Source organism: Mauremys reevesii, linkage group 1 (assembly GCF_016161935.1).
Source record: "Mauremys reevesii isolate NIE-2019 linkage group 1, ASM1616193v1, whole genome shotgun sequence".
Taxonomy (NCBI): domain Eukaryota; kingdom Metazoa; phylum Chordata; order Testudines; family Geoemydidae; genus Mauremys; species Mauremys reevesii.
In genome coordinates, this window is record NC_052623.1 from 67,004,805 (window position 1) to 67,027,068 (window position 22,264).

General features: G+C 40.6%; 1 protein-coding gene across 6 annotated transcripts in view; it reads right to left on the minus strand.

Annotated features, from left to right (window-relative positions):
• Positions 1 to 2,378: 2,378 nt before the first annotated feature.
• The window catches only part of DGKH (diacylglycerol kinase eta), a 259,630-nt gene continuing 239,744 nt past the window's right edge, over positions 2,379 to 22,264 (minus strand). For 5 of the 6 annotated variants that reach the window (XM_039496971.1, XM_039496970.1, XM_039496975.1 and 2 more), the window contains 6 exons: positions 21,579 to 21,684; positions 20,078 to 20,170; positions 17,227 to 17,346; positions 16,991 to 17,099; positions 15,417 to 15,547; positions 2,379 to 4,523 (listed from right to left, as the gene is read on the minus strand). In XM_039496971.1, coding sequence (XP_039352905.1) covers positions 4,434 to 4,523; positions 15,417 to 15,547; positions 16,991 to 17,099; positions 17,227 to 17,346; positions 20,078 to 20,170; positions 21,579 to 21,684 — 649 coding nt within the window. In that variant the 3' untranslated portion in view covers positions 2,379 to 4,433. The remainder of the gene's footprint in view (positions 4,524 to 15,416; positions 15,548 to 16,990; positions 17,100 to 17,226; positions 17,347 to 20,077; positions 20,171 to 21,578; positions 21,685 to 22,264) is intronic. The other variant, XM_039496972.1, reaches the window with a different exon arrangement.

The window sequence follows — 22,264 nt, forward strand, 5'->3', positions numbered from 1 at the left end:
AGGGCTATGATACAATGACAGAACACTGACAGTCTTTACCAGGATACCTTGTGAAAAAAAGTACGTCTCATGTGGGTATTGTGCAGTTTTCACAAGGTTAACTGGCATTATTTAATCCAGTTAAAAATTATAAACTGGCAGATTACATATTTGTATAGACAAAATATCAGAGAACGCAGAGAAATCCACAAAAATGGAATATGGCATTATATTGGAAAATAATAATTCTTGCTTGCATTAAAATGATATGTTTTAGGGCACATTAGCTATAACGTTACTCCTTCCCCAGAGCAGAAGAGGCTGAGACAGAACTATTATGTTGAAAAAGACACTGTTCAGCTGGGGTTTTTTATTATTGATTTTCTCTTCCCCCTTAAGTGTAAAATATTTTCCTTTTAAACAGAAGCGTACTGGGGTGGATGGAGGGGGGGGGGGGTATAGGAAAAAAGTAGAAAGGGGAAAATGCACAAAAATATAGTGAAAAGAAAAAAATTTAACAATTTCACATTTTTGTACATATTTCCCCCCTTACAATACCGTAAAAACTAATACTATTTGCATTTGTGATTTGAACAGACTCTTTTAAAGAAGGCATTTTATATTATAAAGGCAGCACACGTGCCATCTGAAAAAGTGGTTGCTACAATAGTTGAATGCCAGGAAGAGAAAACATTATACAAAAAACAAACCCTGATTTTAAGATAATATATCTGCCCATGACAATTTACTACCATTTTAACATGCATGTCTCCCTTTCCTCCTTCTAAGAAGTAGAGCCAGGTCATCTGAACAAATACCGTCACTTCCTTTTTAATAACAACTGCCCTGTTTTGCCTTGCACATATTTGCAATGGGGCAGAGGTGAGTTGTCTACATACAGGAGCAGAAGTGTTATATTAAGTGTATTAAGTCATGTTTTTTCCAGTGAGGTGTTGTTTGTTTGTTTGTTTGTTGGTTATAGTATTACCTGCCACAAGGTTTCAACTGTCATGAGTCAGACACCCCCCCCCCCCCAATCATAATAGTTTGGGGGTCTCTTCATTTGCCTTCTGCTTTCTGAGCTCTTCAAGTACATGTTTTCAACCTTTTCTCCATAGCCAGGAGGACTTGAAACTCTCTTTAAAAAAAAAAAGGACTCCAGAAGCTGGGGCTTTAACAAAAACACTTAATATTTCAAAAGTTGCTATCAAATCATAAGTTAGTAACACTGTGTTTAAAGAGTACTTTCTGCAGAAAATCCACATAAGTAAACAACATTATAGACGTTGTGCCTTCAGTAAAAGGATTCTTTAGTTATTTTTGTTCTACTCATCAATGCATTTGGAACTGATATGCAATACATTTTTGAGTCATAGTTTCCTATAAAATTTGCTCTCCTGGGCCTCTGTCAATACAATATAAATAAAGTCTGAAATATTTAGTCTAACTTGTACATTCAAAAACCCCCACTTACATAACTGACGTTAAATTCTTTGGCAGTCATTTAAAAAACCTGGACTATTGATAGAAAGACAACAGCTGAAAAGTTGTCCTATCCTGAGGTAATTTTAGGAGTGTTATAACAAAGAGGAATTATTAATAATACATTTTCCTGTGCAAAAGGAGTTCACCCTTTTCAAAGGCAGTCACTTTAGTCCTCTTTCTCAATTTCTGTATAGTCTTAAGAAATTCTGCTGCATATGCCCAATTCTATGCATTGTTTAGTGAGACAGTGAGCACATTAGAGAGAATTCATCCTATGACTAGGAAAGCAAAGAAAACACTTCAATGAATTGTAATCTTGAGTTTACCAGCAAGATTAATTATATATTCTATCAGAACACCCCCAAATTAGAATGCTGCTGCACATTAAAATGTACACACTGTAGCTTACAGAGAAGCTGGGAGAGAAAGGAAAGATGGTTTATGGAGACATAACAGATGTCATCTGAACATAATTAAAGGGGTCAGTGTCAAGTACATTCTTAAAACTCTCTGTTGTTTGCATACCCTTTTAGTACAACAGCTTGAAAATAATGCACTTGGCAAACAGTTTTTGTTTGTTTTTTGCTGAAAACCTAATGGAACACAGCTTCTTTCTTTTGTTTGTTTACCAGCATAATCAGTTATGTCAGCATAGTTCTCGGAACTGTGTCCTTCTATTTACTCCACAGCAGAAGAGCACATAGCGCCTGAGACAGACAGACTTGAGCTATTTTTTTTTTTAATAAAAATTTCCTGGCAAGAGAGTGGCGAATGATGTTAGAAAAAAAATTAAGTAAGACATTTACCTTCCAGGTACCAAATGAGAAAGGTAGGTCAAAGTTAAACCTAATACTTGACACTGTTCCCTTTAAAAATGTGGGAAACAAACTTTTTTAAACCAAATGAAAGTCTGCTCAAATATCATAAAGCAATCATATATTAACCTACTCTTTAACCTTTAAGAGTTGACAAAGCCTCTGTTGTTGAAAAGGAGGATATATTAGTAAAAGCTATGCCTCTTTTGCTGGCATGCTGCATTCTTACAAACGGCAAGGAGGTATCCATTTTATACAAGCTGGTTAGGGTATGTCTGCACTTAAAAGGCTACAGGTACTCTTGTAGCACTTCAGTGTAGACACTCCCTACAGTGACAGGAGTGGTTCTCCTGTTGCTATAGTTAATCCACTTCCCTGAGAGGTGATAGCTAGGTTGACAGAAGAATTCTTCCATCAGCCTAGCACTGTCTACACTAGGGGTTAAGTCGGCACAGCTAAGTCTCTCAGGGTTGTGGATTTGTCACATCCCTGAGAGACGTAGTTATGCTGATGTAAGTTTTCAGTATAGAGAAAACTTACTGTGTAACTATACCCAAGTTGTGAACCATCAAGATATCCTAATTATTTAAGTAGTTTTACTGTAGTTTTTATCTCCAGAGATATTTAAATTCTTTTCCCATCAGATAAATACTTGGTGAAAAATTATCTGGGAACTCAATTAATTATAAAACTATGCCTTGTTTAGCTGCACCCCCACTGAATTGCATAAACCCTGTTCTAATGAAATGTTTAGTATCAGAGTAATTCTAAGTGAACCTGTTTACACTCTGTATTATTGTTTTGCATGTGATTTACCTAAGCATGCATAGTGTACAATACTTGGGAAAGGATTAACATTTTTACTAAATATGTATGATTTACCAGTGCAGTAGTACTGGTAAGAAACAGACTGAATATAGATATGTGGAGTAGATGCGTACATTGTTTTGGTATTTAATGAACCTTTAAAAAATAATATTAAAATGGTGCACATGGCTAAGTTCTTGTATCAGACTGGGGAAGTTTACCTCACAAAATCAAATCAGCTATAACATTAAAACATTTTATACAATAGTAAATAACATTAAATTACTTCTGGCTTTTAAAAAATGTTTCACTAACCTTTTTAATCCTCTTTTTGCATAATAAATAAATTATAGTACAGATATTCAAGGTAACTGACTAGCTACATTGAAATGCGCCATAAGAAAATTCTCTCATAATTTTCCATTTAGGATGCTGATTGATAATTTTGTGAGGTACCTGTCTCTCCAAAACACTCAGGCATTAATTACCTGATATACCTAGTCTACATGGGTAATTTAAAAACCTAACTATAGAATGTGTCAATTATATATAATGCACATCATTTGCTAAATATGGCACAGATACTAAGTGTTCACATCCACAAGTCCTTTGCCACATAACATGTTCAGGTAAAATACAACACTGAAGAATAGAAAAGTGCCTGTAACCAAATAAAAGACACACAAGTAGTAATAAATTAAATCTTATTAAAACTGATATAAAAATTGTTCAAGTGTTTGAAGTATCAGATATGTCATGCAACAGAAAGACAGACGATTCAGACAGGTACACCATGCATTATAGTTTGCATTCGTGGTGTCTGTAACCATACTCCTTGGCCAGTGAGTGCTAAGTACCTGAGGCAATGTCAGTCTTGCAAGCAAAACCAGGAACGTTCCATCTCTCAGTCTTCTGTACAAAATGTTTTAGGGAAGCTATGCCTCAGAAAGTTAACCAGGCAAACTCAGGCTCTACATTGATACATTGCTGCATTGTAAGAGAGCTGTACTGGGCCATATGTAAGGAAAGCAATCATTACTTAATTACATTTTCCAGGCAATGCAGTTCACTATATACCAACCTCTTTACCAAAATGTGCTTACTTGAACTTGCCAAGTTTGCACACTAAGAAAAGGTCTTCACAGCACATATAACCCTCCCCTTTTTTTTGGCACAAAACCATTCAGATTCTCAGGTCAAGCTCTTCACCACACAAGAATGCAGATATATTAACCTGCATAGTACACCAGTGCTTATTCAACCATATAGTAAACTACAAAGACAGCAAAGTGCCTCCACTTTGCTAACTAGCAATTCTCTCTCCTTCCAAGGATAGCACCAGTATTGTTACACGTCAGACAAGGGAGTGTTCTTGCCAAGCTCTTTAATTCCCTGGAGAATTCGCTTCATATGACCCACTTTCGTTATCCCCAGGTCCTACAAAAGAAAAGGAGAGGAGGGTTTATTTACAAAAGAGAAAAAGCCCAATGCAATTCAGCCAGCAGCAGTTACAGAATCCTTTACAGTTCATTTTAAGTGATCTGCAACAGCAAACACATTTCTAAATGTGGAAATAGCAAAGTGTTATCTAACGTAGCAAAAAATATACATTACAGACAACTTATCATGAACCTCTTTCTATTCAGCACAGAGAAAATTACTTACCTGCAACTACTGCTGTATCTAACACAAACCCTTACTTTTGTGTTCTCCTGACTTCTGTGCACAGCCATTAGGTTTTTTTAAATTTCCAGAAATTGCTCAATCTCCTTCTCCTCTCTAACTTAGCAGTTGTTGGCTTCAAGAGATGTGATAGATCATAGCTTCCATCCATCAATTTTTATTTTATCTGTGGCTCTAACATGCCTATCTTAATCAGCAAATACGCACATCCCCATGGGAAAGTAGATGTAGGTCTACAGGTATGTAGGACAACTTTCCTTCAGAGAACAATAGCTAAAGTTACAGTGAATTTCTCAGTCCAGAAAGATAAGTATCTTAACATGGATATGCTTGGTAATTAGAGGAAAGTTTCTGACAAACATGATAATGACATCTAGAAGGAAAATGGGAAAGTACACAAGAAACAAATCTGAATGTATTGTATAACTTTCTCTATGTACATCAATGAGGCAGTTAAGATCAGCTGAAATGTTCTTGATAGCGTTCTCTGGGACCCAACTCTTCAGAACTGGCAGTAGCAAGGACCTCTTACGAAGAGGCTGCCTCCCCCCAATCACCCACACCTTTGGAACTCATTCCTTTTGGCAGTGAATTTGCAGAATTTCAAGGGCATTGTGCAAGATTTATTTATTTGTTTCAGCTTACTCATTTTCATTCACTTTATTTCAACAATTTGTCTACATTTTTGGCATAGCCATCATACTTTTATTTAACCCAACCCACTATGGGTTGCTTATGGAATTAGTTTTTTGTTTTTTTTGTAAACAGTGTGTAGTTGAAATAAAAAAGGAATTGAACCTTGCTTAATTTGTATTGGTCTAGCGGTCAGAGTAGCAGAATGGGATTCCTGACTCTGCTACTGACTATGTAACTTCAAGCAGTTTACCTAAACTTTCCGAGTCTCAGTTTCCCCATATACAAAACCCACCTTTGTTAAACACTTTGGAATTCTTGGATTAATTATGCCAGGTAAGTGCAAGGTTTAAATATTATTAAAGTTATTTGAAAAATTATGAACATATAAACTATTTCTGAAATATAAAATCTTCCACTTTAGGAGAATACATTTTCCACATCAAGAATAATAGAGAGGGAAAGGGCAGCATAAATTAATTCTTATTTTAATGTACTGTAAAAACTGTGGTAACAATATATATATCATGGTATGCACACTTTCTACAAGAGTTCACATATATGTGTTCTGAAGACATCTAAAACTCTGGAAATAAGCATTGATACTTAAGTTATTATGCAATTTAATTTCCATTTACCAGCCTGAGACAAGGAGAGTGTGGTATAAAACTGAAAGAAATCCCTTTTGCTATATAAAATTTAAGTGGGTACAAACTGAACACATTGGCCTCTCTTCACCTTTGAAGATTTGAGTTCAAATTCAGGTTAGGCAGGAAATGGAAAGAAATTGGTCCTGTTTCTCAATGGACAATTATCTACACTACAGCTCAAGACCATCACATATGATGATTCAGCATAATTAGAAGGTCCTGCTCAGAATGGACCCCAGACTAAAACTGCAAGGGTTTTGCACATTTAGTTGGATTGACAGACTAATGTGAAGAAACTTGTAGCACATCTGTCTGTACTGCACTTTGTTCTATCCTCTGCTGTCAATCTCACTCTTTCTTGAGTATTCAACAAAAACATCTAAGAAAGAAAAATAGTTAATGTATGCAACAATTATTAAACACACATAACAATGACTGCAACTGTTTTCCTGAGAACAAATGGGCATAAGGTTATAGATTCAAAGTTGTAGAAAATTTTCTTATTTGCCTTCAAGTTAATTTTTTAATGAAGAAAAAAAAGTTCAAAGCAACTACTCAGAAACCTCCTTGCAACAATTTGTCAGAGGATCTACTGTTTCCATCTAAATTACAGTCACTTCAACATAGAATGAAAATAGAATATACATCTTTCACCATCACCACCAAACTTGGGCATGAATTTGATGAGGCATTGCCAGAGTTTTCATTCGTAGGATTTTTTGGTAGTTGAACATTGTAGCAGGATTTTGTCAGACTTCAGGGATTAGAAAGAGGACAGGATCATTGTATGACCCTTTCAGCATATCAACAGCTCTTTCCTCATCCCTAGGCCTCAGACTCTCATTACAAATTCTCCTGGCCCCTCAGTTAAAGTGTGCCATCCTTGAGGGGAAAAAACCAAACAAGGGTAAAAAAGCTCTGAATTTTCTCTTGTGGAGATCTCCCCAAACCATTCTTTTGAGAAGACAGCACATATGGCGACTTTAGATGCCATCTAGATGCCAAAAAGTTTCCAGGGATTCTTTTATTTTGACTTTTGCCCTACACAAAGGGAGGGATTTGGAACAGCAACACACTGCAAATCACAAAGTGCACCCCACTCTCCAAAAGCATACATTAATCACCTTATATCTGGTATCATATCTCTCTATTTATTTGACATCTGATTAACAAACTTCCATTTGGCCAACATTTGCTTTGGGTTTTCAAAGATGGCAGCTAACATAGGTTGGAAGGGGGACCCTCAGCACAATTTCAACTCTAGCTCCAGAGCAGGACCTTCTCCGCCCCCCACCCCATTTCCATGCCACACAGCTAGCTACGTTGCCAGCTCACTTCACAGTTTCTAGCACCCAATGACGTAAGTACTCAAGAGATCCTTGAAAAATAACTGGAGAAGAACCTGATGAAAGTTCTTGCAACAATTTTCTTCTTAAATTGTCAGCTGTCAGGGAATCTTCATCTGTACTATACTCTGGAGATAAGGCTAGAGAGGGTAGGCTGCCTTCTACCTCCCGCCTCCCCCTGCCCAAAAAAGGTCTGCCACTCAATCTTTGGCAAAAAGGTTTCCATTCTAATATTTCCAAACAAACAATATATATAGAATTCTACGTTAACATCTTTAAGATCAGAGATTTCGTCTAGCTTTATTACTAATTTAACAAAGACATCCAGTGAGTCCAAAATCTAACAAATCTCAAAGGATTTTTTTAATATTTTCTAAAAGAGCTTTTTTTGAACATTGTAATTCCTATTAGAGACAGAAGGTGGGTGAGGTAACAGCTTTTATTAAACCAACTTCTGTTGGTGAGAGAGACAAATGTCTACACTACGGGATTATTCCGAATTTACATAAACCGGTTTAGCAAAACAGATTGTATAAAATCGAGTGCGCGTGGCCACACTAAACACATTAAATCGGTGGTGTGCGTCCACGGTCTGAGGCTAGCGTCGATTTCTGGAGCGTTGCACTGGGGGTAGCTATTCCGTAGCTATCCCATAGTTCCCGCAGCCTCCCCCGCCCCTTGGAATTTCCGGGTTGAGATCCCAGTGCCTGATGGGGCAAAAATCATTGTCGCGGGTGGTTCTGGGTAAATGTCGTCAGTCACTCCTTCCTCTGGGAAAGCAATGGCAGACAAGCATTTCGCGCCTTTTTTCCCCTGGATTGCCCTGGCAGATGCCATAGCATGGCAATCATGGAGCCTGTTTTGCTTTTTGTGACTGTCACCGTATGTGTACTAGATGCCGCTGACAGAGGCGATTCAGCAGCACTACATAGCAGCATGCATTTGCTTTTGCATGACAGCAGAGATGGTTATCAGCCATACTGTACCATTTACCATGCCATAAATTGGCAATAAGATGATCATGGTTACCAGTCCTTTTGCACTGCACCATCTGCTGCTGTCATAAGTGCCCCTGGCTGAGATCAGCCGGGGGCGCAAAAGCCAAAATTGGGAATGACTCCCTGAGTCAATCCCTCCTTTTTGGTATCTAAAAATAGAATCAGTCCTGCCTAGAATATGGGGCAAGTGTACTAGAGAACCAGTGTATCATAGAACCAGATAGCACAGCTGCTCTGTGTCAGATCCCGCAGAAATTATGAGCTGTATGCTATTCACAGGGGGTCCTCCTGCAACAACCCCACCTGTTGATTCGGTTCTCCCCCAGCCTTCCTGGGCTACCGTAGCAGTGTCCCCCCACTTGTGTGATGAAGTAATAAAGAATGCAGGAATAAGACACGGTGACTTGTTAGTGAGAAATGAGTGGAAGGCAGCCTCCAGCTGCTATGATAGTCCAGACAGGACATTAAGCAGTGTGGGGGAGAGGGGCCCAGCATCCCGCTGCTAGTCCAGGGACAATTGAATTTTTTCTTTACACATGAAGGGCGGGGGCTGATGGAGCTCAGCCCCCTGTTGCTATGATGAAGATGGTTACCAGCCATACTGCACCATCTACCAGAAAAAATCAAGAGTTTTTTACACAGGCGCCCATGGTCGACCTCATTGGATGCTAGTCGGCATGGTTACCAGTCCTTTTGCACTGCCCCATGTGCCAAAAGGCTGATGATGATGATGGATATCAGCCATATTGCACCATCAGCCACCCATGGTGGGGGGAGGGGGAGTGAGGATGTTGGTGTTGACTGCTGCAGCATCGCGTCTATCTGCAGCATTCAGTAAAGATAGGGTGACATGTAAAAGAGTCAAGAGAGGATTGTTTTCCCTTTCAGTTCTGGGGGTAGGTGGGTGGGGGGGCATAAATTGCCGAGCTATGCCCTGAACCACCGCGGACACTGTGTTTGACCCTAGAAGCATTTGGAGCTCAGCCAGGAATGCAAATGCTTTTCGGAGACTGCAGGAACTGTGGGATTGCTTGAGTCCTCCAGTCCCCGCTCCCTCCCTCCATGAGCGTCCATTTGATTCTTTGGCTTTCCGTTACGCTTGTCACGCAGCAGTGCGCTGAGTCCCTGCTATGGCGTCTGTGTGGAGAATTTTTAAAAATGATTTTGAATTTCTTCTTCTGTAACGGAGCGCTGATAGAACAGATTTGCCTGCCCTTACAGCGATCACGTCCGCATGGTCCATGCTGGAGCTATTTTTTTATTTTGATTTTTAACTGCATCGCCACATGTGCTGATCGGAGCTCCATGCTGGGCAAACAAGAAATATTCAAAAGTTTGCGGGGCTTTTCCTGTCTACCTGGCCACTGCATCCGAGTTCAGATTGCTGTCCAGAGCGGTCAGTGGTGCACTGTGTGATACCACCCGGAGGCCAATACCGTCGATCTGCGGCCACACTAACCCTAATCCAATATGGTAATTCCGATACTAGCACTACTCCTCTCGTTAGGGAGGAGTACAGAAATCGATTTAAAGAGCCCTTTATATCGATATAAAGGGCCTCTTAGTGTGGACGGGTGTGGCGTTAAATCGGTTTTACGCTCCCTAAACCGGTTTAAACGCGTAGTGTAGACCAGGCCAAGGTTCAGTGTAGACACTACCTATGCCGACAGGAAGGGTTCTCCTTTCAGCACAGGTAAGCCACCTCCCTAGGAAGCAGTAGCTATGTTGATTAGGGGTCAGGTCAGCTTAACTATGCTACCCTGGGGTCTGGATTTAATTTTCTAGTGTAGAGCAGGCCGCGGAGCTTTTCTTCAAGTCTGGGAAATGTACTTAGGCCTGGTCTACTGTAGGAAATTAGGTTGATATAATGACATTGCACCATAATTCTAGCAAAGTTATGAATTGGGAGCTTAAATTCATAACTTTGCTAGACACTAAAAATCATGGACTGAACAGAGATACCAGCTTTATAGCTTATTACAATAAATTTATAACCCAACACCTCCCCCCTTTTTCCTTCCCCCGGCCCCCTTTTTCCTTCCCCCATTACTGAAGTATGTTAAAGGGCCACTTCATCTTGAATTGTCCATTGAAATGTGTGTTAACTAATTAGGCTAAACAATCTGTTCCATCTTGTATTTAGCTGTGACACTGAGTACGTTTCTCAGACCTGAAGAAGGGCTCTATGTAAGGTCGAAAGCTCGTCTCTCTCACCAATGGAAGTTGGTCTGATAAATTAGATTATCTCACCCACTGTCTCTCTCTAATACCCTGAGACCAACACAGCTACAACAACACTTAGTTCCTATTACTCAGTTAACAAAAACTAAAGATGAAAACAATACACAACCCTCACCATAAATTTCAGTTTGACTCTCACTATACAACCATCCAGATCCTGCATCTTCAAATATAGGACACACTTCTGTGCTGAAATATTTCTATGGAGACATCAGAACTACGCTACCACTGTAACCCAATAGACACTCTTGCAGCTAGGAATATTAGCAACCAGCTCTCATGCACAGGAGCAGTTTTAAAATGCTAATAACTGTAAATTAGTAGAGAGGTTAATTCTCAGGGAGAAGAACTCAGGGAGAAGAACAATTTTCCTATTTTTGAGTAATGCATGTGCAAATAACAATATGAAATTAAAGGGTCAGAATCACTGCTATCCTCTGGCTGCTTTGAGCTTGTCTGACCAGCAAAAAACAGGTTTATGGTTCCTGAGTGACACAGAGAAGCTGGAGAGTACAGATGAAACCAGCATATATTACTTTCTACCCTCATAAATAAAATCCTCATAAAACGGGTGACTGGATTTTGCACAAGCATTGAAAGAAAAAACAAACCAACCAACAAAAACCTCTACAATCAAAACTTCAACTGACAAGGAGATATTTCTAAAAGTTATGAGAAAGGTGAAGTGCAGGAGTTATAATAAAAGCCAGATGTAATCTTATAACAATTCAATAATCCAACCCAGCCCTCCTCTCTGCCCCCTCCACCTTCAAATTACAGGTTGAGGCAATGACTGGCCAGACTGTTTGGGCTTCCGTGGGATGCCAGGAGTTTATTGTTCTTCTCAGTTCGTCCCCAGGTAGCTGCACAGACTATTTGGGAATCACTTGGGGACATGCTGAGGGAGTCTGCTTGTAGAGCAGACAAAGGGAACTGAGGTCTAAGTCAGGCCTTCCTTCCACAGCTCCTGTGGCACTGACAGTCAATGTTTCATTCCCACCACCATCAAAAGAAGGGAGAGATCTTGTGGATGGAAGGTCCATGCTAAGATCAGGTACTTGGGGCTGGAGAAGGGGCAAGAGAGGCAGAGTCTTGAGGGACATCTGGCACTGCTTGCAGATGTTCTCCATTTTGAACAGATGCCCCAGAGAGGCACAAACTGAGTCCAGGACATACCAACTATGACAGAGAAAAGACTGGTGTCAGGTTCCTCAGCTTGATAAATTACTTTCAGCTTGGATGCTGGGGTGAGGAGGAAGTGGTTACACTCCAGCACTGGGGATCTGGTTCATGAAAGGGCTTTCCTGGTGATAAAATTTTGCAGTAACCCTCTGATAGTAGAGGAGAGAGGTGGGCCGGCAGCTTAGTTATAATGGGCAACAGACAGAAGCCATTTCCCATAGCTCAGGCAAGGTGAAAGGTAAATTCACTGCAGACAGTCTAGGGAACAAGATGGTTACACACAGGTGAGGGATCAAAGACCATGTCAGATAGTACAAGTGCGGGCCTGTACAAACGTGGATCGCAAGGAGGAAAGGATGTAGGTGGATTGTGTATTGAAGACACATAAAGTTTTCACATCTCAGTCATGTGGGAGAAAAATATGATAGGGGAAATTTGTGGACATGTTTTCCAATGTCCTTGTAGCACAGAGATATATCGTTGATCAACTCAGCAGTCAGAAAACCATAGGTGCCGAGCACTGTCTCTAATTGGTGATCTGCATTCAGAATTCCCAGTATTGTTTGCAACAGACAGCCTTAGTACTCCACTCATTTATTCAGATATGCTGCTATTACACAAAAAACACAAACATTTGGCCAAAGGGTCTGCTGGGATTTAATGAGCACTTTTGCTGGAAGTTCCACAGCTATTCTGGCAAAAATATGAAACACTCTCGACATGACACTGTGGTTACTGCACATGACCTAGCCTCTTTGTAGTTCATGGATAGTGGCTTCCCTGCACCACTGGCAATTAAAAATCACTTTGATTAATCATTTGCCCTAGCTTCAAGGAGAGTCAGTTAATGGTCACATTGCAGAAAGCTACTTGGTTAAGTTTCAGTTTGATCACATAATCAAAATGATCCTTGCACAAGGCCAGAGGGACTTTCCTTGCCTGCTGTAATGCTGTTTACTACAATTTTGATCTCTTGGGTTTTTCCTTTCAAGGGTTTTTACCATTTTGAGAAAGCCACAGCCCTGGGGTGCCGAGTTTCCTGTCTAGCTTTTGAATTGTCTAGTCCCTGTTCAGAATGACTGCACTGCACCTGAAAAGGGGGGTGGGGAGAAGACATTGTCCTGGCTTGCCAGAGGAAGGTAGCAGTGTTGTACAGGTAGGGGGAAAGTAAGGAAGTCAGAAGCCAATGTAAAAAGGGTGGGTGATTCATCCCCTGGGTACCTAAGGACGGAAGGCTTTAAAAGGGGCAGATTCAGACATTCTCCATGCAGCAGGCAAGGCAGCCCCACCCACCCACTTCTCTCCCCTCGAGGTGCAAATATCAGGTTGGGTTAGGACTTGCAGTGGGCATTGCGCTAGTTACTCCTTTTTATGGGGGCTGGGAAGGAATGTTTTCCCTCACACCAAATTGGCTTCAGTGGAGTGGGGTTTTTTCGCCTTCCCGACAGCAGGTGTCAGGGAGGACCTATTACGGCGAGGAGGAAAGGTTGTTAGGTTATGTGTTGCAACTTATTCTGTAAGTGTGGGGCGGATGTCCAGTGCAGGTACTCCATAGAGAAGGCATCCAGTGACCAGATAAATGGGCTGGTAAAGCACTTAAAAAGGATGTGCTAGTTAAAGGAACAGAGCGGTGGGAGCGGTTCGGGGCTCCTATGATTGGTATGGCAGAGAGCCAAACCCCCCTTTCTTATAGTCCACGTTAACCCTCCCCTACAAGGTGGGGGATGGATGCTAAGGTCAAAGCCAGGGGTTGGCTGGGGGACTTGGATGAAAAATGAAGGGGGGTTGATAGAAGCCCCAGGTAGTTATTTGAAGGACATGGAGTTGCCTGCACTATACACTTTTATCTGCCAGATTGTCCCAGACATTTAATAATAAAACTGCGGCCTCATTAAATCCATATAAAGTTTCCTTCTTTCAGTATAGCTGGACAATGGGCAATTACACCAGAGACTGGAATGTAGTCTGTGATGTATTATTTGGATAATTTTCTGTTTCTTGGTTCTTGCAGGTTTGGGATCTGTGAGGCCTCAATGGAAGCGTTTAATGCAGTGACAAAGAGGCTCACGGGTCTCACTGATGCAGGATAAAACAGAAGGACCAGTGACATGTATCATACAAGACTAAGGCCTTGGCTACACTGGCGCTTTACAGCGCTGCAACTTTCTCGCTCAGGGGTGTGAAAAAACACCCCCCTGAGCGCAACAAGTTACAGCGCTGTAAAGCGCCAGTGTAAACAGTGCCCCAGTGCTGGGAGGTGGAGTACCTGCAGCGCTGGGAGAGCTCTCTCCCAGTGCTGGCGCCGCGACCACACTCGCACTTCAAAGCGCTGCTGCGGGAGCACTCCCGCGGCCGTGCTGTACAGCTGCAAGTGTAGCCATACCCTAAGTACGTTACAAGAACACAACTACCTTTGCCAACAGCATTCCTCCCACGGCAGACATACGTCAGCACTCTCTTATCAGGAAGTATTGCAGGCTATGGGAGCAATTTTTTAAACAATTTAATGGAGCATCCTTACAGATGTCCACATGGAAACAGCCTAGACATGCAGCAGTATTCAGATGTGGCTGGACACAATGACTTGTGTTTTAGAGGTAAATGTTAGGATACTGTATACATTGAAACCTCTTGTTTTATGCAGTATGAGAAGTTGCATATTTTTGCATGCAGATTTCTCAAACACATTATCAAAAGGTCATTATTTCTGTTCCAGGAAAAAGTAATTTAATGAATCCCCAAAGATACTGTCTCTATTACATATAATGGATGCACTTAAGTAGATCCTGAAAAAGACCAGCAATCTCAGATAACACCATTTCAAAGTGCAAAGTAACTCTCATTTGCCAGGCTAATATTTTTCAACACACTAACATTTCTTCTTCCAAAACATGGTTCTTATTTATTTGAACTGAAGAGGGAGGAATGATTTTTAATTTTTTAAATAAGTGATCTCAGAAAGATAGAAGCCTTGATTTTTTTCACAAAATTAAAAACTGACCAAAAACAAAACAAAAAGCTGTACTGAGGGCTATATTTGGACACCTGACAGACAAATTCATAAGCTTGCAAATGGCCAGTGTGAAGACTATCATCAAACTGTTCATCTTCCACACATTGACTACTGAAGTAATGTATTCATAATTTTAAATGAACTTTTACCTACTGACCTTGCACTAGATACATTTAAAATAATTATCACTAGCCTAATAAATTGATTATGAATAATTCGCCTTCCACACTGATCCTCTTTAATAAATCTAGTTAAAACTGAGGTTTTTTTAAAGTTAACAATGTAGTATATTGATGTAGGTAAGACAATGAGAGTGCTTTCACTGAGCCTGATGGAACATACTATCATTCTATATGAAGCATGAGAAAAGATAATCTCCAATATTGTTAATATCCTTGGCTTGAAAATACAGGTCAACATATAAGAAATTCAGGCCACAGGACAGCGTGTAGTAATTTACTGCATATTTGCACAGTATAAGCCAAGCTACAAGCACATAACAGAAGCAAGGACAGGAGAAAGGTTTTGTTTTGTTTTTGTCAAAGAAAATTCTCAAGAGCAGAAAAGTAGCACAAAGGAAATACCTTAAGATCTCGCCTTTCCAGGTGTAAAAGCTCAGAGCCTCGGATGTCATGGCTGATGAAGATTTCTTTGTACTCTCCCAAACTGAGCAGATCCAGCCAAGCAGCAACTTCATCTGTGCCCCATTTTTGAACTACCAAAGTTAAGAGCAAAACCCCCTTAATTTCTACATGCTCAAATGCATTACAAGCAAAGGTTAGGCCAAAGAGAGTGGAAAACAGAGTAGAACTGCCGTGCTAGCAAAGGAAAAGGTTAAAGGTATCATTTCCACAAAAACTGAGTTTCTTTTCACATGCAGGTTAGAGGTTAGCAATAAACATTAGAAGGTATCTAAACAAAGATGGGGTTCTTTGCTTTGCAGCCGTGCTTTCAGCTTTACTCCAGTTTCCTCAATAAAGCCATCAAACCTCATATACTTCAACAAATTCACTTTTAATCACATTAGGATCAGTGGCGCAAGATCCAGGTTTGTTCCACTGTATACTAATGACACGTTATTGGTTGCAGTGCAGTCAGAAAAAAAACCACACTTCAAATACTAATTAAAATGTAAAATCAACATATATACTGTACTCCTATAGCGATCGCAGCATGCAAGCCCAACTTCAGAAGTTTTTCTAGTGCTCTTAATTAATGCAACGAATATTCTATTAACTATACCGGTTGCATGGACCATTAAAAAGCTCTTTGACAACATTGTTCTCTAAGGTTAGTTGCCCACATTAGTCTTAACAGGCCAAGTTTATTCAAATAAAGTAGTTTTATGTTACTATTATTCTTTTGTACCTTTGTTTATCTTTCATTCAATGCTGATTAGCTTCAGACTGAAGTACTCTAATATGCTTTATATTTTAACATATTAGTGAACTGAGAAGCTAAATTCAGATTAACAACTGAAGAGAGCTTGTTTTGCATTTGAGGGCAGTTTAACACACTGCCTGCTGTGAAAGACCAAGGTGTTGGAGCAGTTTTAGGTCTGTTGTGACACCAGTTATTTTCAGGGCAGTATGTTCACAGATAACAGTGGGGAGAGAGGAGAGTGGAGTTTGTTCAACTTCTACTAACTAATTAAGAGAGCAGGATTTTGTTTGATGTACAGAATTAACTGCGGTGAAAACTTATTTGGGACTTTAAAGGATGACTAGTTCAATTAAACAAATGTTAATGAAAGCCATTGTGCAGCCTCTCAGACTACCCTGAAAAACCGGAATCAGTGATTTATACAGAAACAGAACTGGTTTATAAATGACTTGTGATGGCATGGAGTTAGTTAAATAAAACCACCCAAACAGACACATGGGACCTTCTATCCCAAAAGTAGATGGCAAAACAGTAGCTACAAAATACTACTTCTATTCACCTAGTCGTTTGGGGATCCTATTGACACACACCTGCTAAATGTACTGCAAGAAATCCTCATCCCATTGACTCATCAATCAGCAAAACTCCCCCTGACTTCAGTGGAGCTAGGATTTTATCCTCTAGGTGTTGCACATTATTTTAGCTATTATGAAAGATATGAAATCATGTTTTCTTCCAAAAGTTATGATCTTTCTTGCAATGTCAAAACACATACCAGGCTGAGGGCTGCTCTTATGCTTTTGGACTTTTTCCTTTTTAAACTTTGGCACTATGCGAAATACTGTACTTCTGTTGTTTCTCTTAGAATAATCCAGAGGGGGATCCTGCATGGAAAAAGAGGAAAACAACCACTAAACTTTAAAATTGCCTCACTTGATGATGGGGAATTCTAATTTACTCTTGTCTAGTGAAATAAAATTATTTTCACTTAGGAGTAATAACCTGGCCTACCTCATCATCATTTGGTTGGAAAACATAATAAAGCCATGGAATCTCAGCAAGTTTTCTCAGTTCAGTCTCCACACTGTGTAATGCATCAGACAGCAGCTCTTCATGGGGGGGATCCAGTTGCTATTTATGAACAAACCAGAAAAAGAATGTTAAATGGCTGCCTTATACTGAAAGTAAACAAATGGGGAATTTCTTACCACATCTAATTTCCCTGCGCATGCATTTCACCAATCCAGAGACTGCATTTGGGTTGGTCCTAACTACAAGAATGACTAAAACAGCTAAAACTTTGATGTGTGCCCACCTATCCGTTTCTGCCATCACTCATCACACTCCAGAAATATAAATGGAGATTTAAAGCACACGGGAGAGTCTCCCAAACTAATGGATGCACAAGCCCAGAGAAACCAAATTTACAGTAAGAAATTCCCTAGTCTTGTGGTCTTGAACTTCCATCAATCCTAGGGTGACCAGACAGCAAATGTGAAAAATCGGGATGGGGACTGTCCCTATAAAATAGGGACATCTGGTCACCCTAATCAATCCAGAAGCACAACTGGTAATCAGCACAGTGCCAAATGTAAAAATATTAATATTTTGTGCTTTTCCCAATTCTGCTATAAGCTCATAGTTGTATGTTCTTATTGTTGGACTATGATGTCACGCAACAAGGGAGGTAAGAATTTAATAAAGGCCAGTGGCCTGGAGAAAACTTTGGGTATGGCTACACTTAGAGCTGCACAGCGCTGCCGCAGGAGCGCTCCCGCGGCAGCGCTTTGAAGTGAGAGTGTGGTCGCTGCGCCAGTGCTGGGAGAGAGCTCTCCCAGCGCTGTAGGTACTCCACCTCCCCGTGGGGATTAGCTTACAGCGCTGGGAGCTTGGAGTTTGGGCATAGATGACAATGAAGCCTCTCTTTTTCCTCTGAGGAGGACATCACTTTAGAATGTTTTCATTTTCTGGATTATTCTGTTTTTGATTTGTTCTTCTCAGGGGAAGATAAAAGAAGTGGACTAGTCCAAATGGTATGGGTTTCCTCAGATGGCACCTATCTAAGGTCTCACATAGAGTCTCAGAGAATTACATTTTGGCAGTGGAAAATCAATTAATTCTGCTTATAGTGAGAAAGTGCACTAAGGGCTTGATCCTGCTTCCACTGAAATCAATAGTGAAATTGAAGCAGAGATAAGAGAATTGACCAACTTAGTGCAAGATCTCTTCTCTGCATGTCTAACAGACCACAAAGTCTTAGAACCTTCCTGTTTCTAATGGAAAGATTAGCTCAGTGAATTAGAGTCTGACTTGTCAATTAGACCTTCTCAGTAGGGGGAGGAGAAGTTTGAGATGGAAGGAGCAACACTGGTAGAGACAACCCCCCCTGCCTCCCACTCCTGAAAAAAGATCAACAGGCAGTACAGGCAATGATGGTATCAACTGCATGGCTGTCAGGAGCACTGGATGCAGAGAAGGGGAGTGTGGAAGAACTGGACAGATGAAAAGAGGTAAAAATAAGGAAGGAGCAAATTAAGAGATCTGCTTCTTTGTCAGGGGAGACAGTTAAATTGGAGTATGGTGCCTGACTGGCAGTTTAAGTAACACCAAAACTTTCAGCTGTATCCATCATCTCCATGGGTCAGCCCAACCTACATGTTGTTTCAGCACTGATGGAAGTACAAGCCAACAAGACAGTCCAAGGCTAAGTTTTAGTGCTGATTCGCAAATGAGAGTTATGAGTATCTCTAAAGTCAACACGTGGACTGACACAGAAAATATATTGATATCAGATAACAGCCTTGTTTAAAAAAATGGTTTAGCATAGATACTCTAAGAGTGAGGTTGTGCCCTCTGTTGGCTGAAAAATGAGGGGTTTCAGTGTGTATGATTTCATAATTTAAACGTCCTATCATCCCTTGATACATTAAACCATCTTTAGACTAGCATCCCAATCACCACCTGAAGACTGTTCAACCAAATTCCTTTCCCCAAACATTTAAAAACCCAAATATTGCATTCTTGCCTCCACATTAACATATAGGAATTTGAAATCTCAGCAGATTTTTTCCTCTATATTGGATACATCTATCTAAAGAGCATTGTTCCCTTCCTAAAGTTAAATAAAGCAGAGCATGTGCCTAACATGTTAATACTTCTAGAAGTGAACTGCTGACACAGTCTTCAGGTGGCAATGACTTTTAGTCACTATGGAAATAAAGTGGATTTGTACCATTTATTTAGGATGTGAAAGGGTCTTTATCTTAATACCATTCCTTTCAGACTCAAGTCCCTCTACAGGAAAATATTCCAATCAATATCCATTTGTAATTATCACACACTTAGGGTAATTAATAAAACATTAATAATTTTTCTCCTGAATCTGAAGACCAAAGGCACAAAAAAGACATAACCATTCCTACTTAGTGTATCAATTGATAGAAAAGCATGAGGAACCCTGTTTCTTTCCTCCTCCCCTCACCATATCAAATGTACCAATTTCTAACTGTATGTCAAGAGCACGTGTTATTATTGAAGAACTTAACTACGTATAGATCCACAAACAAGCAACCAAGGGAAGAGATGCAATGACTTTCAATGCCAACAAAACTTTACTGGACACTCACCAATTAACAATGGTTTAGGAAGAGAAACTAATTCCTGCCATGCTGCAGGTGAATGGACTAGGAGAACAATTCATAATCCATTCCAACCCAAATAATAGGTGTAGTATAAAATCCTCTGATTCAGCCTTTTATAGGTTCCGAGGTATAGTATTTCATTGCACTATAACGCTATGGTGCTCCTTTAGAGAAGCATGACGTACACAGGGCCAAGTTACACAACATTTATTTTTTCTTACCAAAGGAACCCTTCCTACTAGTAGAGATTCAGTTTCATTATGTAGTGCCTTCACATTGACAGCTATTTCAATGGCAGTATTTCTGGTAAGACTCTGGGGAATAGAAGCAGAACAGTCAAATAAGTTAAACTGTGAGCAGAAGTACATTGAGTTTACAATCCCAATCTTGGCCAGTTTTTCCAAAAGGAACCAGCTTGATCCAGCTCTGCTTGACAAGTGTATTCTACTAGACCAAAGGGAATAAGATAAAGAGCAATGTACAGAGGCCAAAATCTGATCTCAGATGCATCTCTACAACTTCCACTGAAGCTTGTGGGAATTTCACCTGTTTATTTAGAGGCAGAACAGACCGTATTAGTTTACATAAGAATCCAGAATGGAAGAGGGGGAAATGTACTGTATTTGCTGGTTGGTTTGCACCTGACTCTGTTTACTGAGGGCTCAGATGTGCTAGAGTATCAAGTGACTAGCCACATGTTCTTTATGGCTGGCTAAGGCCAATAAAGAAACTCTGGGCCTTTTATTAACAAGGATCATTAATGAGGATTGTTCACATCACACTTGAGGGGGTGAGCTGCCACACTTTAACAAGCAGTGGTTAGCCTGCATAGTTACTATGGTGATGAGGGCTTAAGTAGATTATGTTAGGTTAGACAAAATTGGACTGACAAACTCATGTTCATGAAATCACGTTAGTGCCCAGATCCTACAAAAGCTCAAATTGTGGGGGTTGGGCTGGGAGATAAGGAGCTCAGTTCTGCTCCTCCTGAAATTCTCCCACTAGCACCATGTCCTCCATTAAGATGTATGTGCATCTGTGTGAGTGTGCCCGCATGACTGTACCTGGGTGTAGTTCTGTGTCCATCTCCCAGCACTCTGAGTCATGCCCTTAATGCTATGCTCTGCTGAGCCCCTGTATCTTCCTTTGCCCCCCTCTATTTCCAATATGCTTAATGTCTCACTCCCACTTAGGTCCCGTTTCCACAAAAGGAAACGTTTTTCCACCCAGCAGTACCTTCCTCCTCCCCATTGGGGAGAGTGAGATGGGAGCTGTCAGGTATCCTCTGCCTCTTCCAATGTGCTCCAGGTCTGTGAGGAAGGGAGTCTCTCTCCCACTTCCTTTTCCCTCTGGTTACCCCTGCTGGTGCTGTCTCTGCCTTTCAGACTCACTGAAGTAGAGTCTCAACAGAGCCCATCAGCTATTAAGTGGCCCTACTAGCGTAAGGAGGGGGTGCTGAGGCTGCTGCTGTAGGCGCAGGAGAAAAAGCATGGCTGGTTTCCTCCCCATCCCATTCAGTGCTTGGGCCTATGACACACTCTTAAAGTTGAGCATGTTTGCAGGATCAGGAGCCTGGAATATCAATAACCTCAGCAGTTAACATGCTAGCCACTGGAAAATGGTGATTGGGACTACGGGACTACTCCAATGTCTCCAGAAACACTTCTGCACACATGGGCTACAGTTGATTTATTATTAAATAACGCTTTGTTGTTCCTTTACCTCCGGAAACCTTGGATTGGCTTTATTTAATGCATGTGAACATGCATTGACAGCATGAGCCAGCTCCTGTTCCAACATGCTGTGTATTTTTGCTGCTTCACAGATTCTACAAAAATATGAAAAACAAGAAAGGTACTTTGTCACCTTCTTTTACAACCAGTTAAAATGTGATTAAAATTAAAAAACATTGGCAGATGGAAAAGAAATATTTCACAGAACATTTACACTAATTGTCCTAGAGTCCTATGTATATTTCTACGTATCTAAAGCTTAAATATAAGTATCACCTTAGACAACAAAGCACTTTGCTCTCTTATCTAAATGACATTCTTCATACAGAAGATCTGTTCTGATATGAGGGCTTCAGGAACGTTTATTGTCTTAACTGGCATGTCATCCTACCAGCAATGGCTACATATAGATTATACTGATTAAACCAGGACTATTCATTCACATAATTCATACAGGAAACACATTCTGAAGAGAATTATTATGGTGGTGTCATGTGACAATCTGTATATCCTGTTAGGGGACAGGGAATGGGGGGGATGAATAGGCAGTGGGGGCCGTGCCATGCCTGGCTGTTTGGGGAGGCAGAGCCTCCCCTAACCGGCCCTCCACACAATTTCAGAAACCTGATGTGGCCTTCAGACCAAAAACTTTGCCAGCCCCTGTATTAACCTATG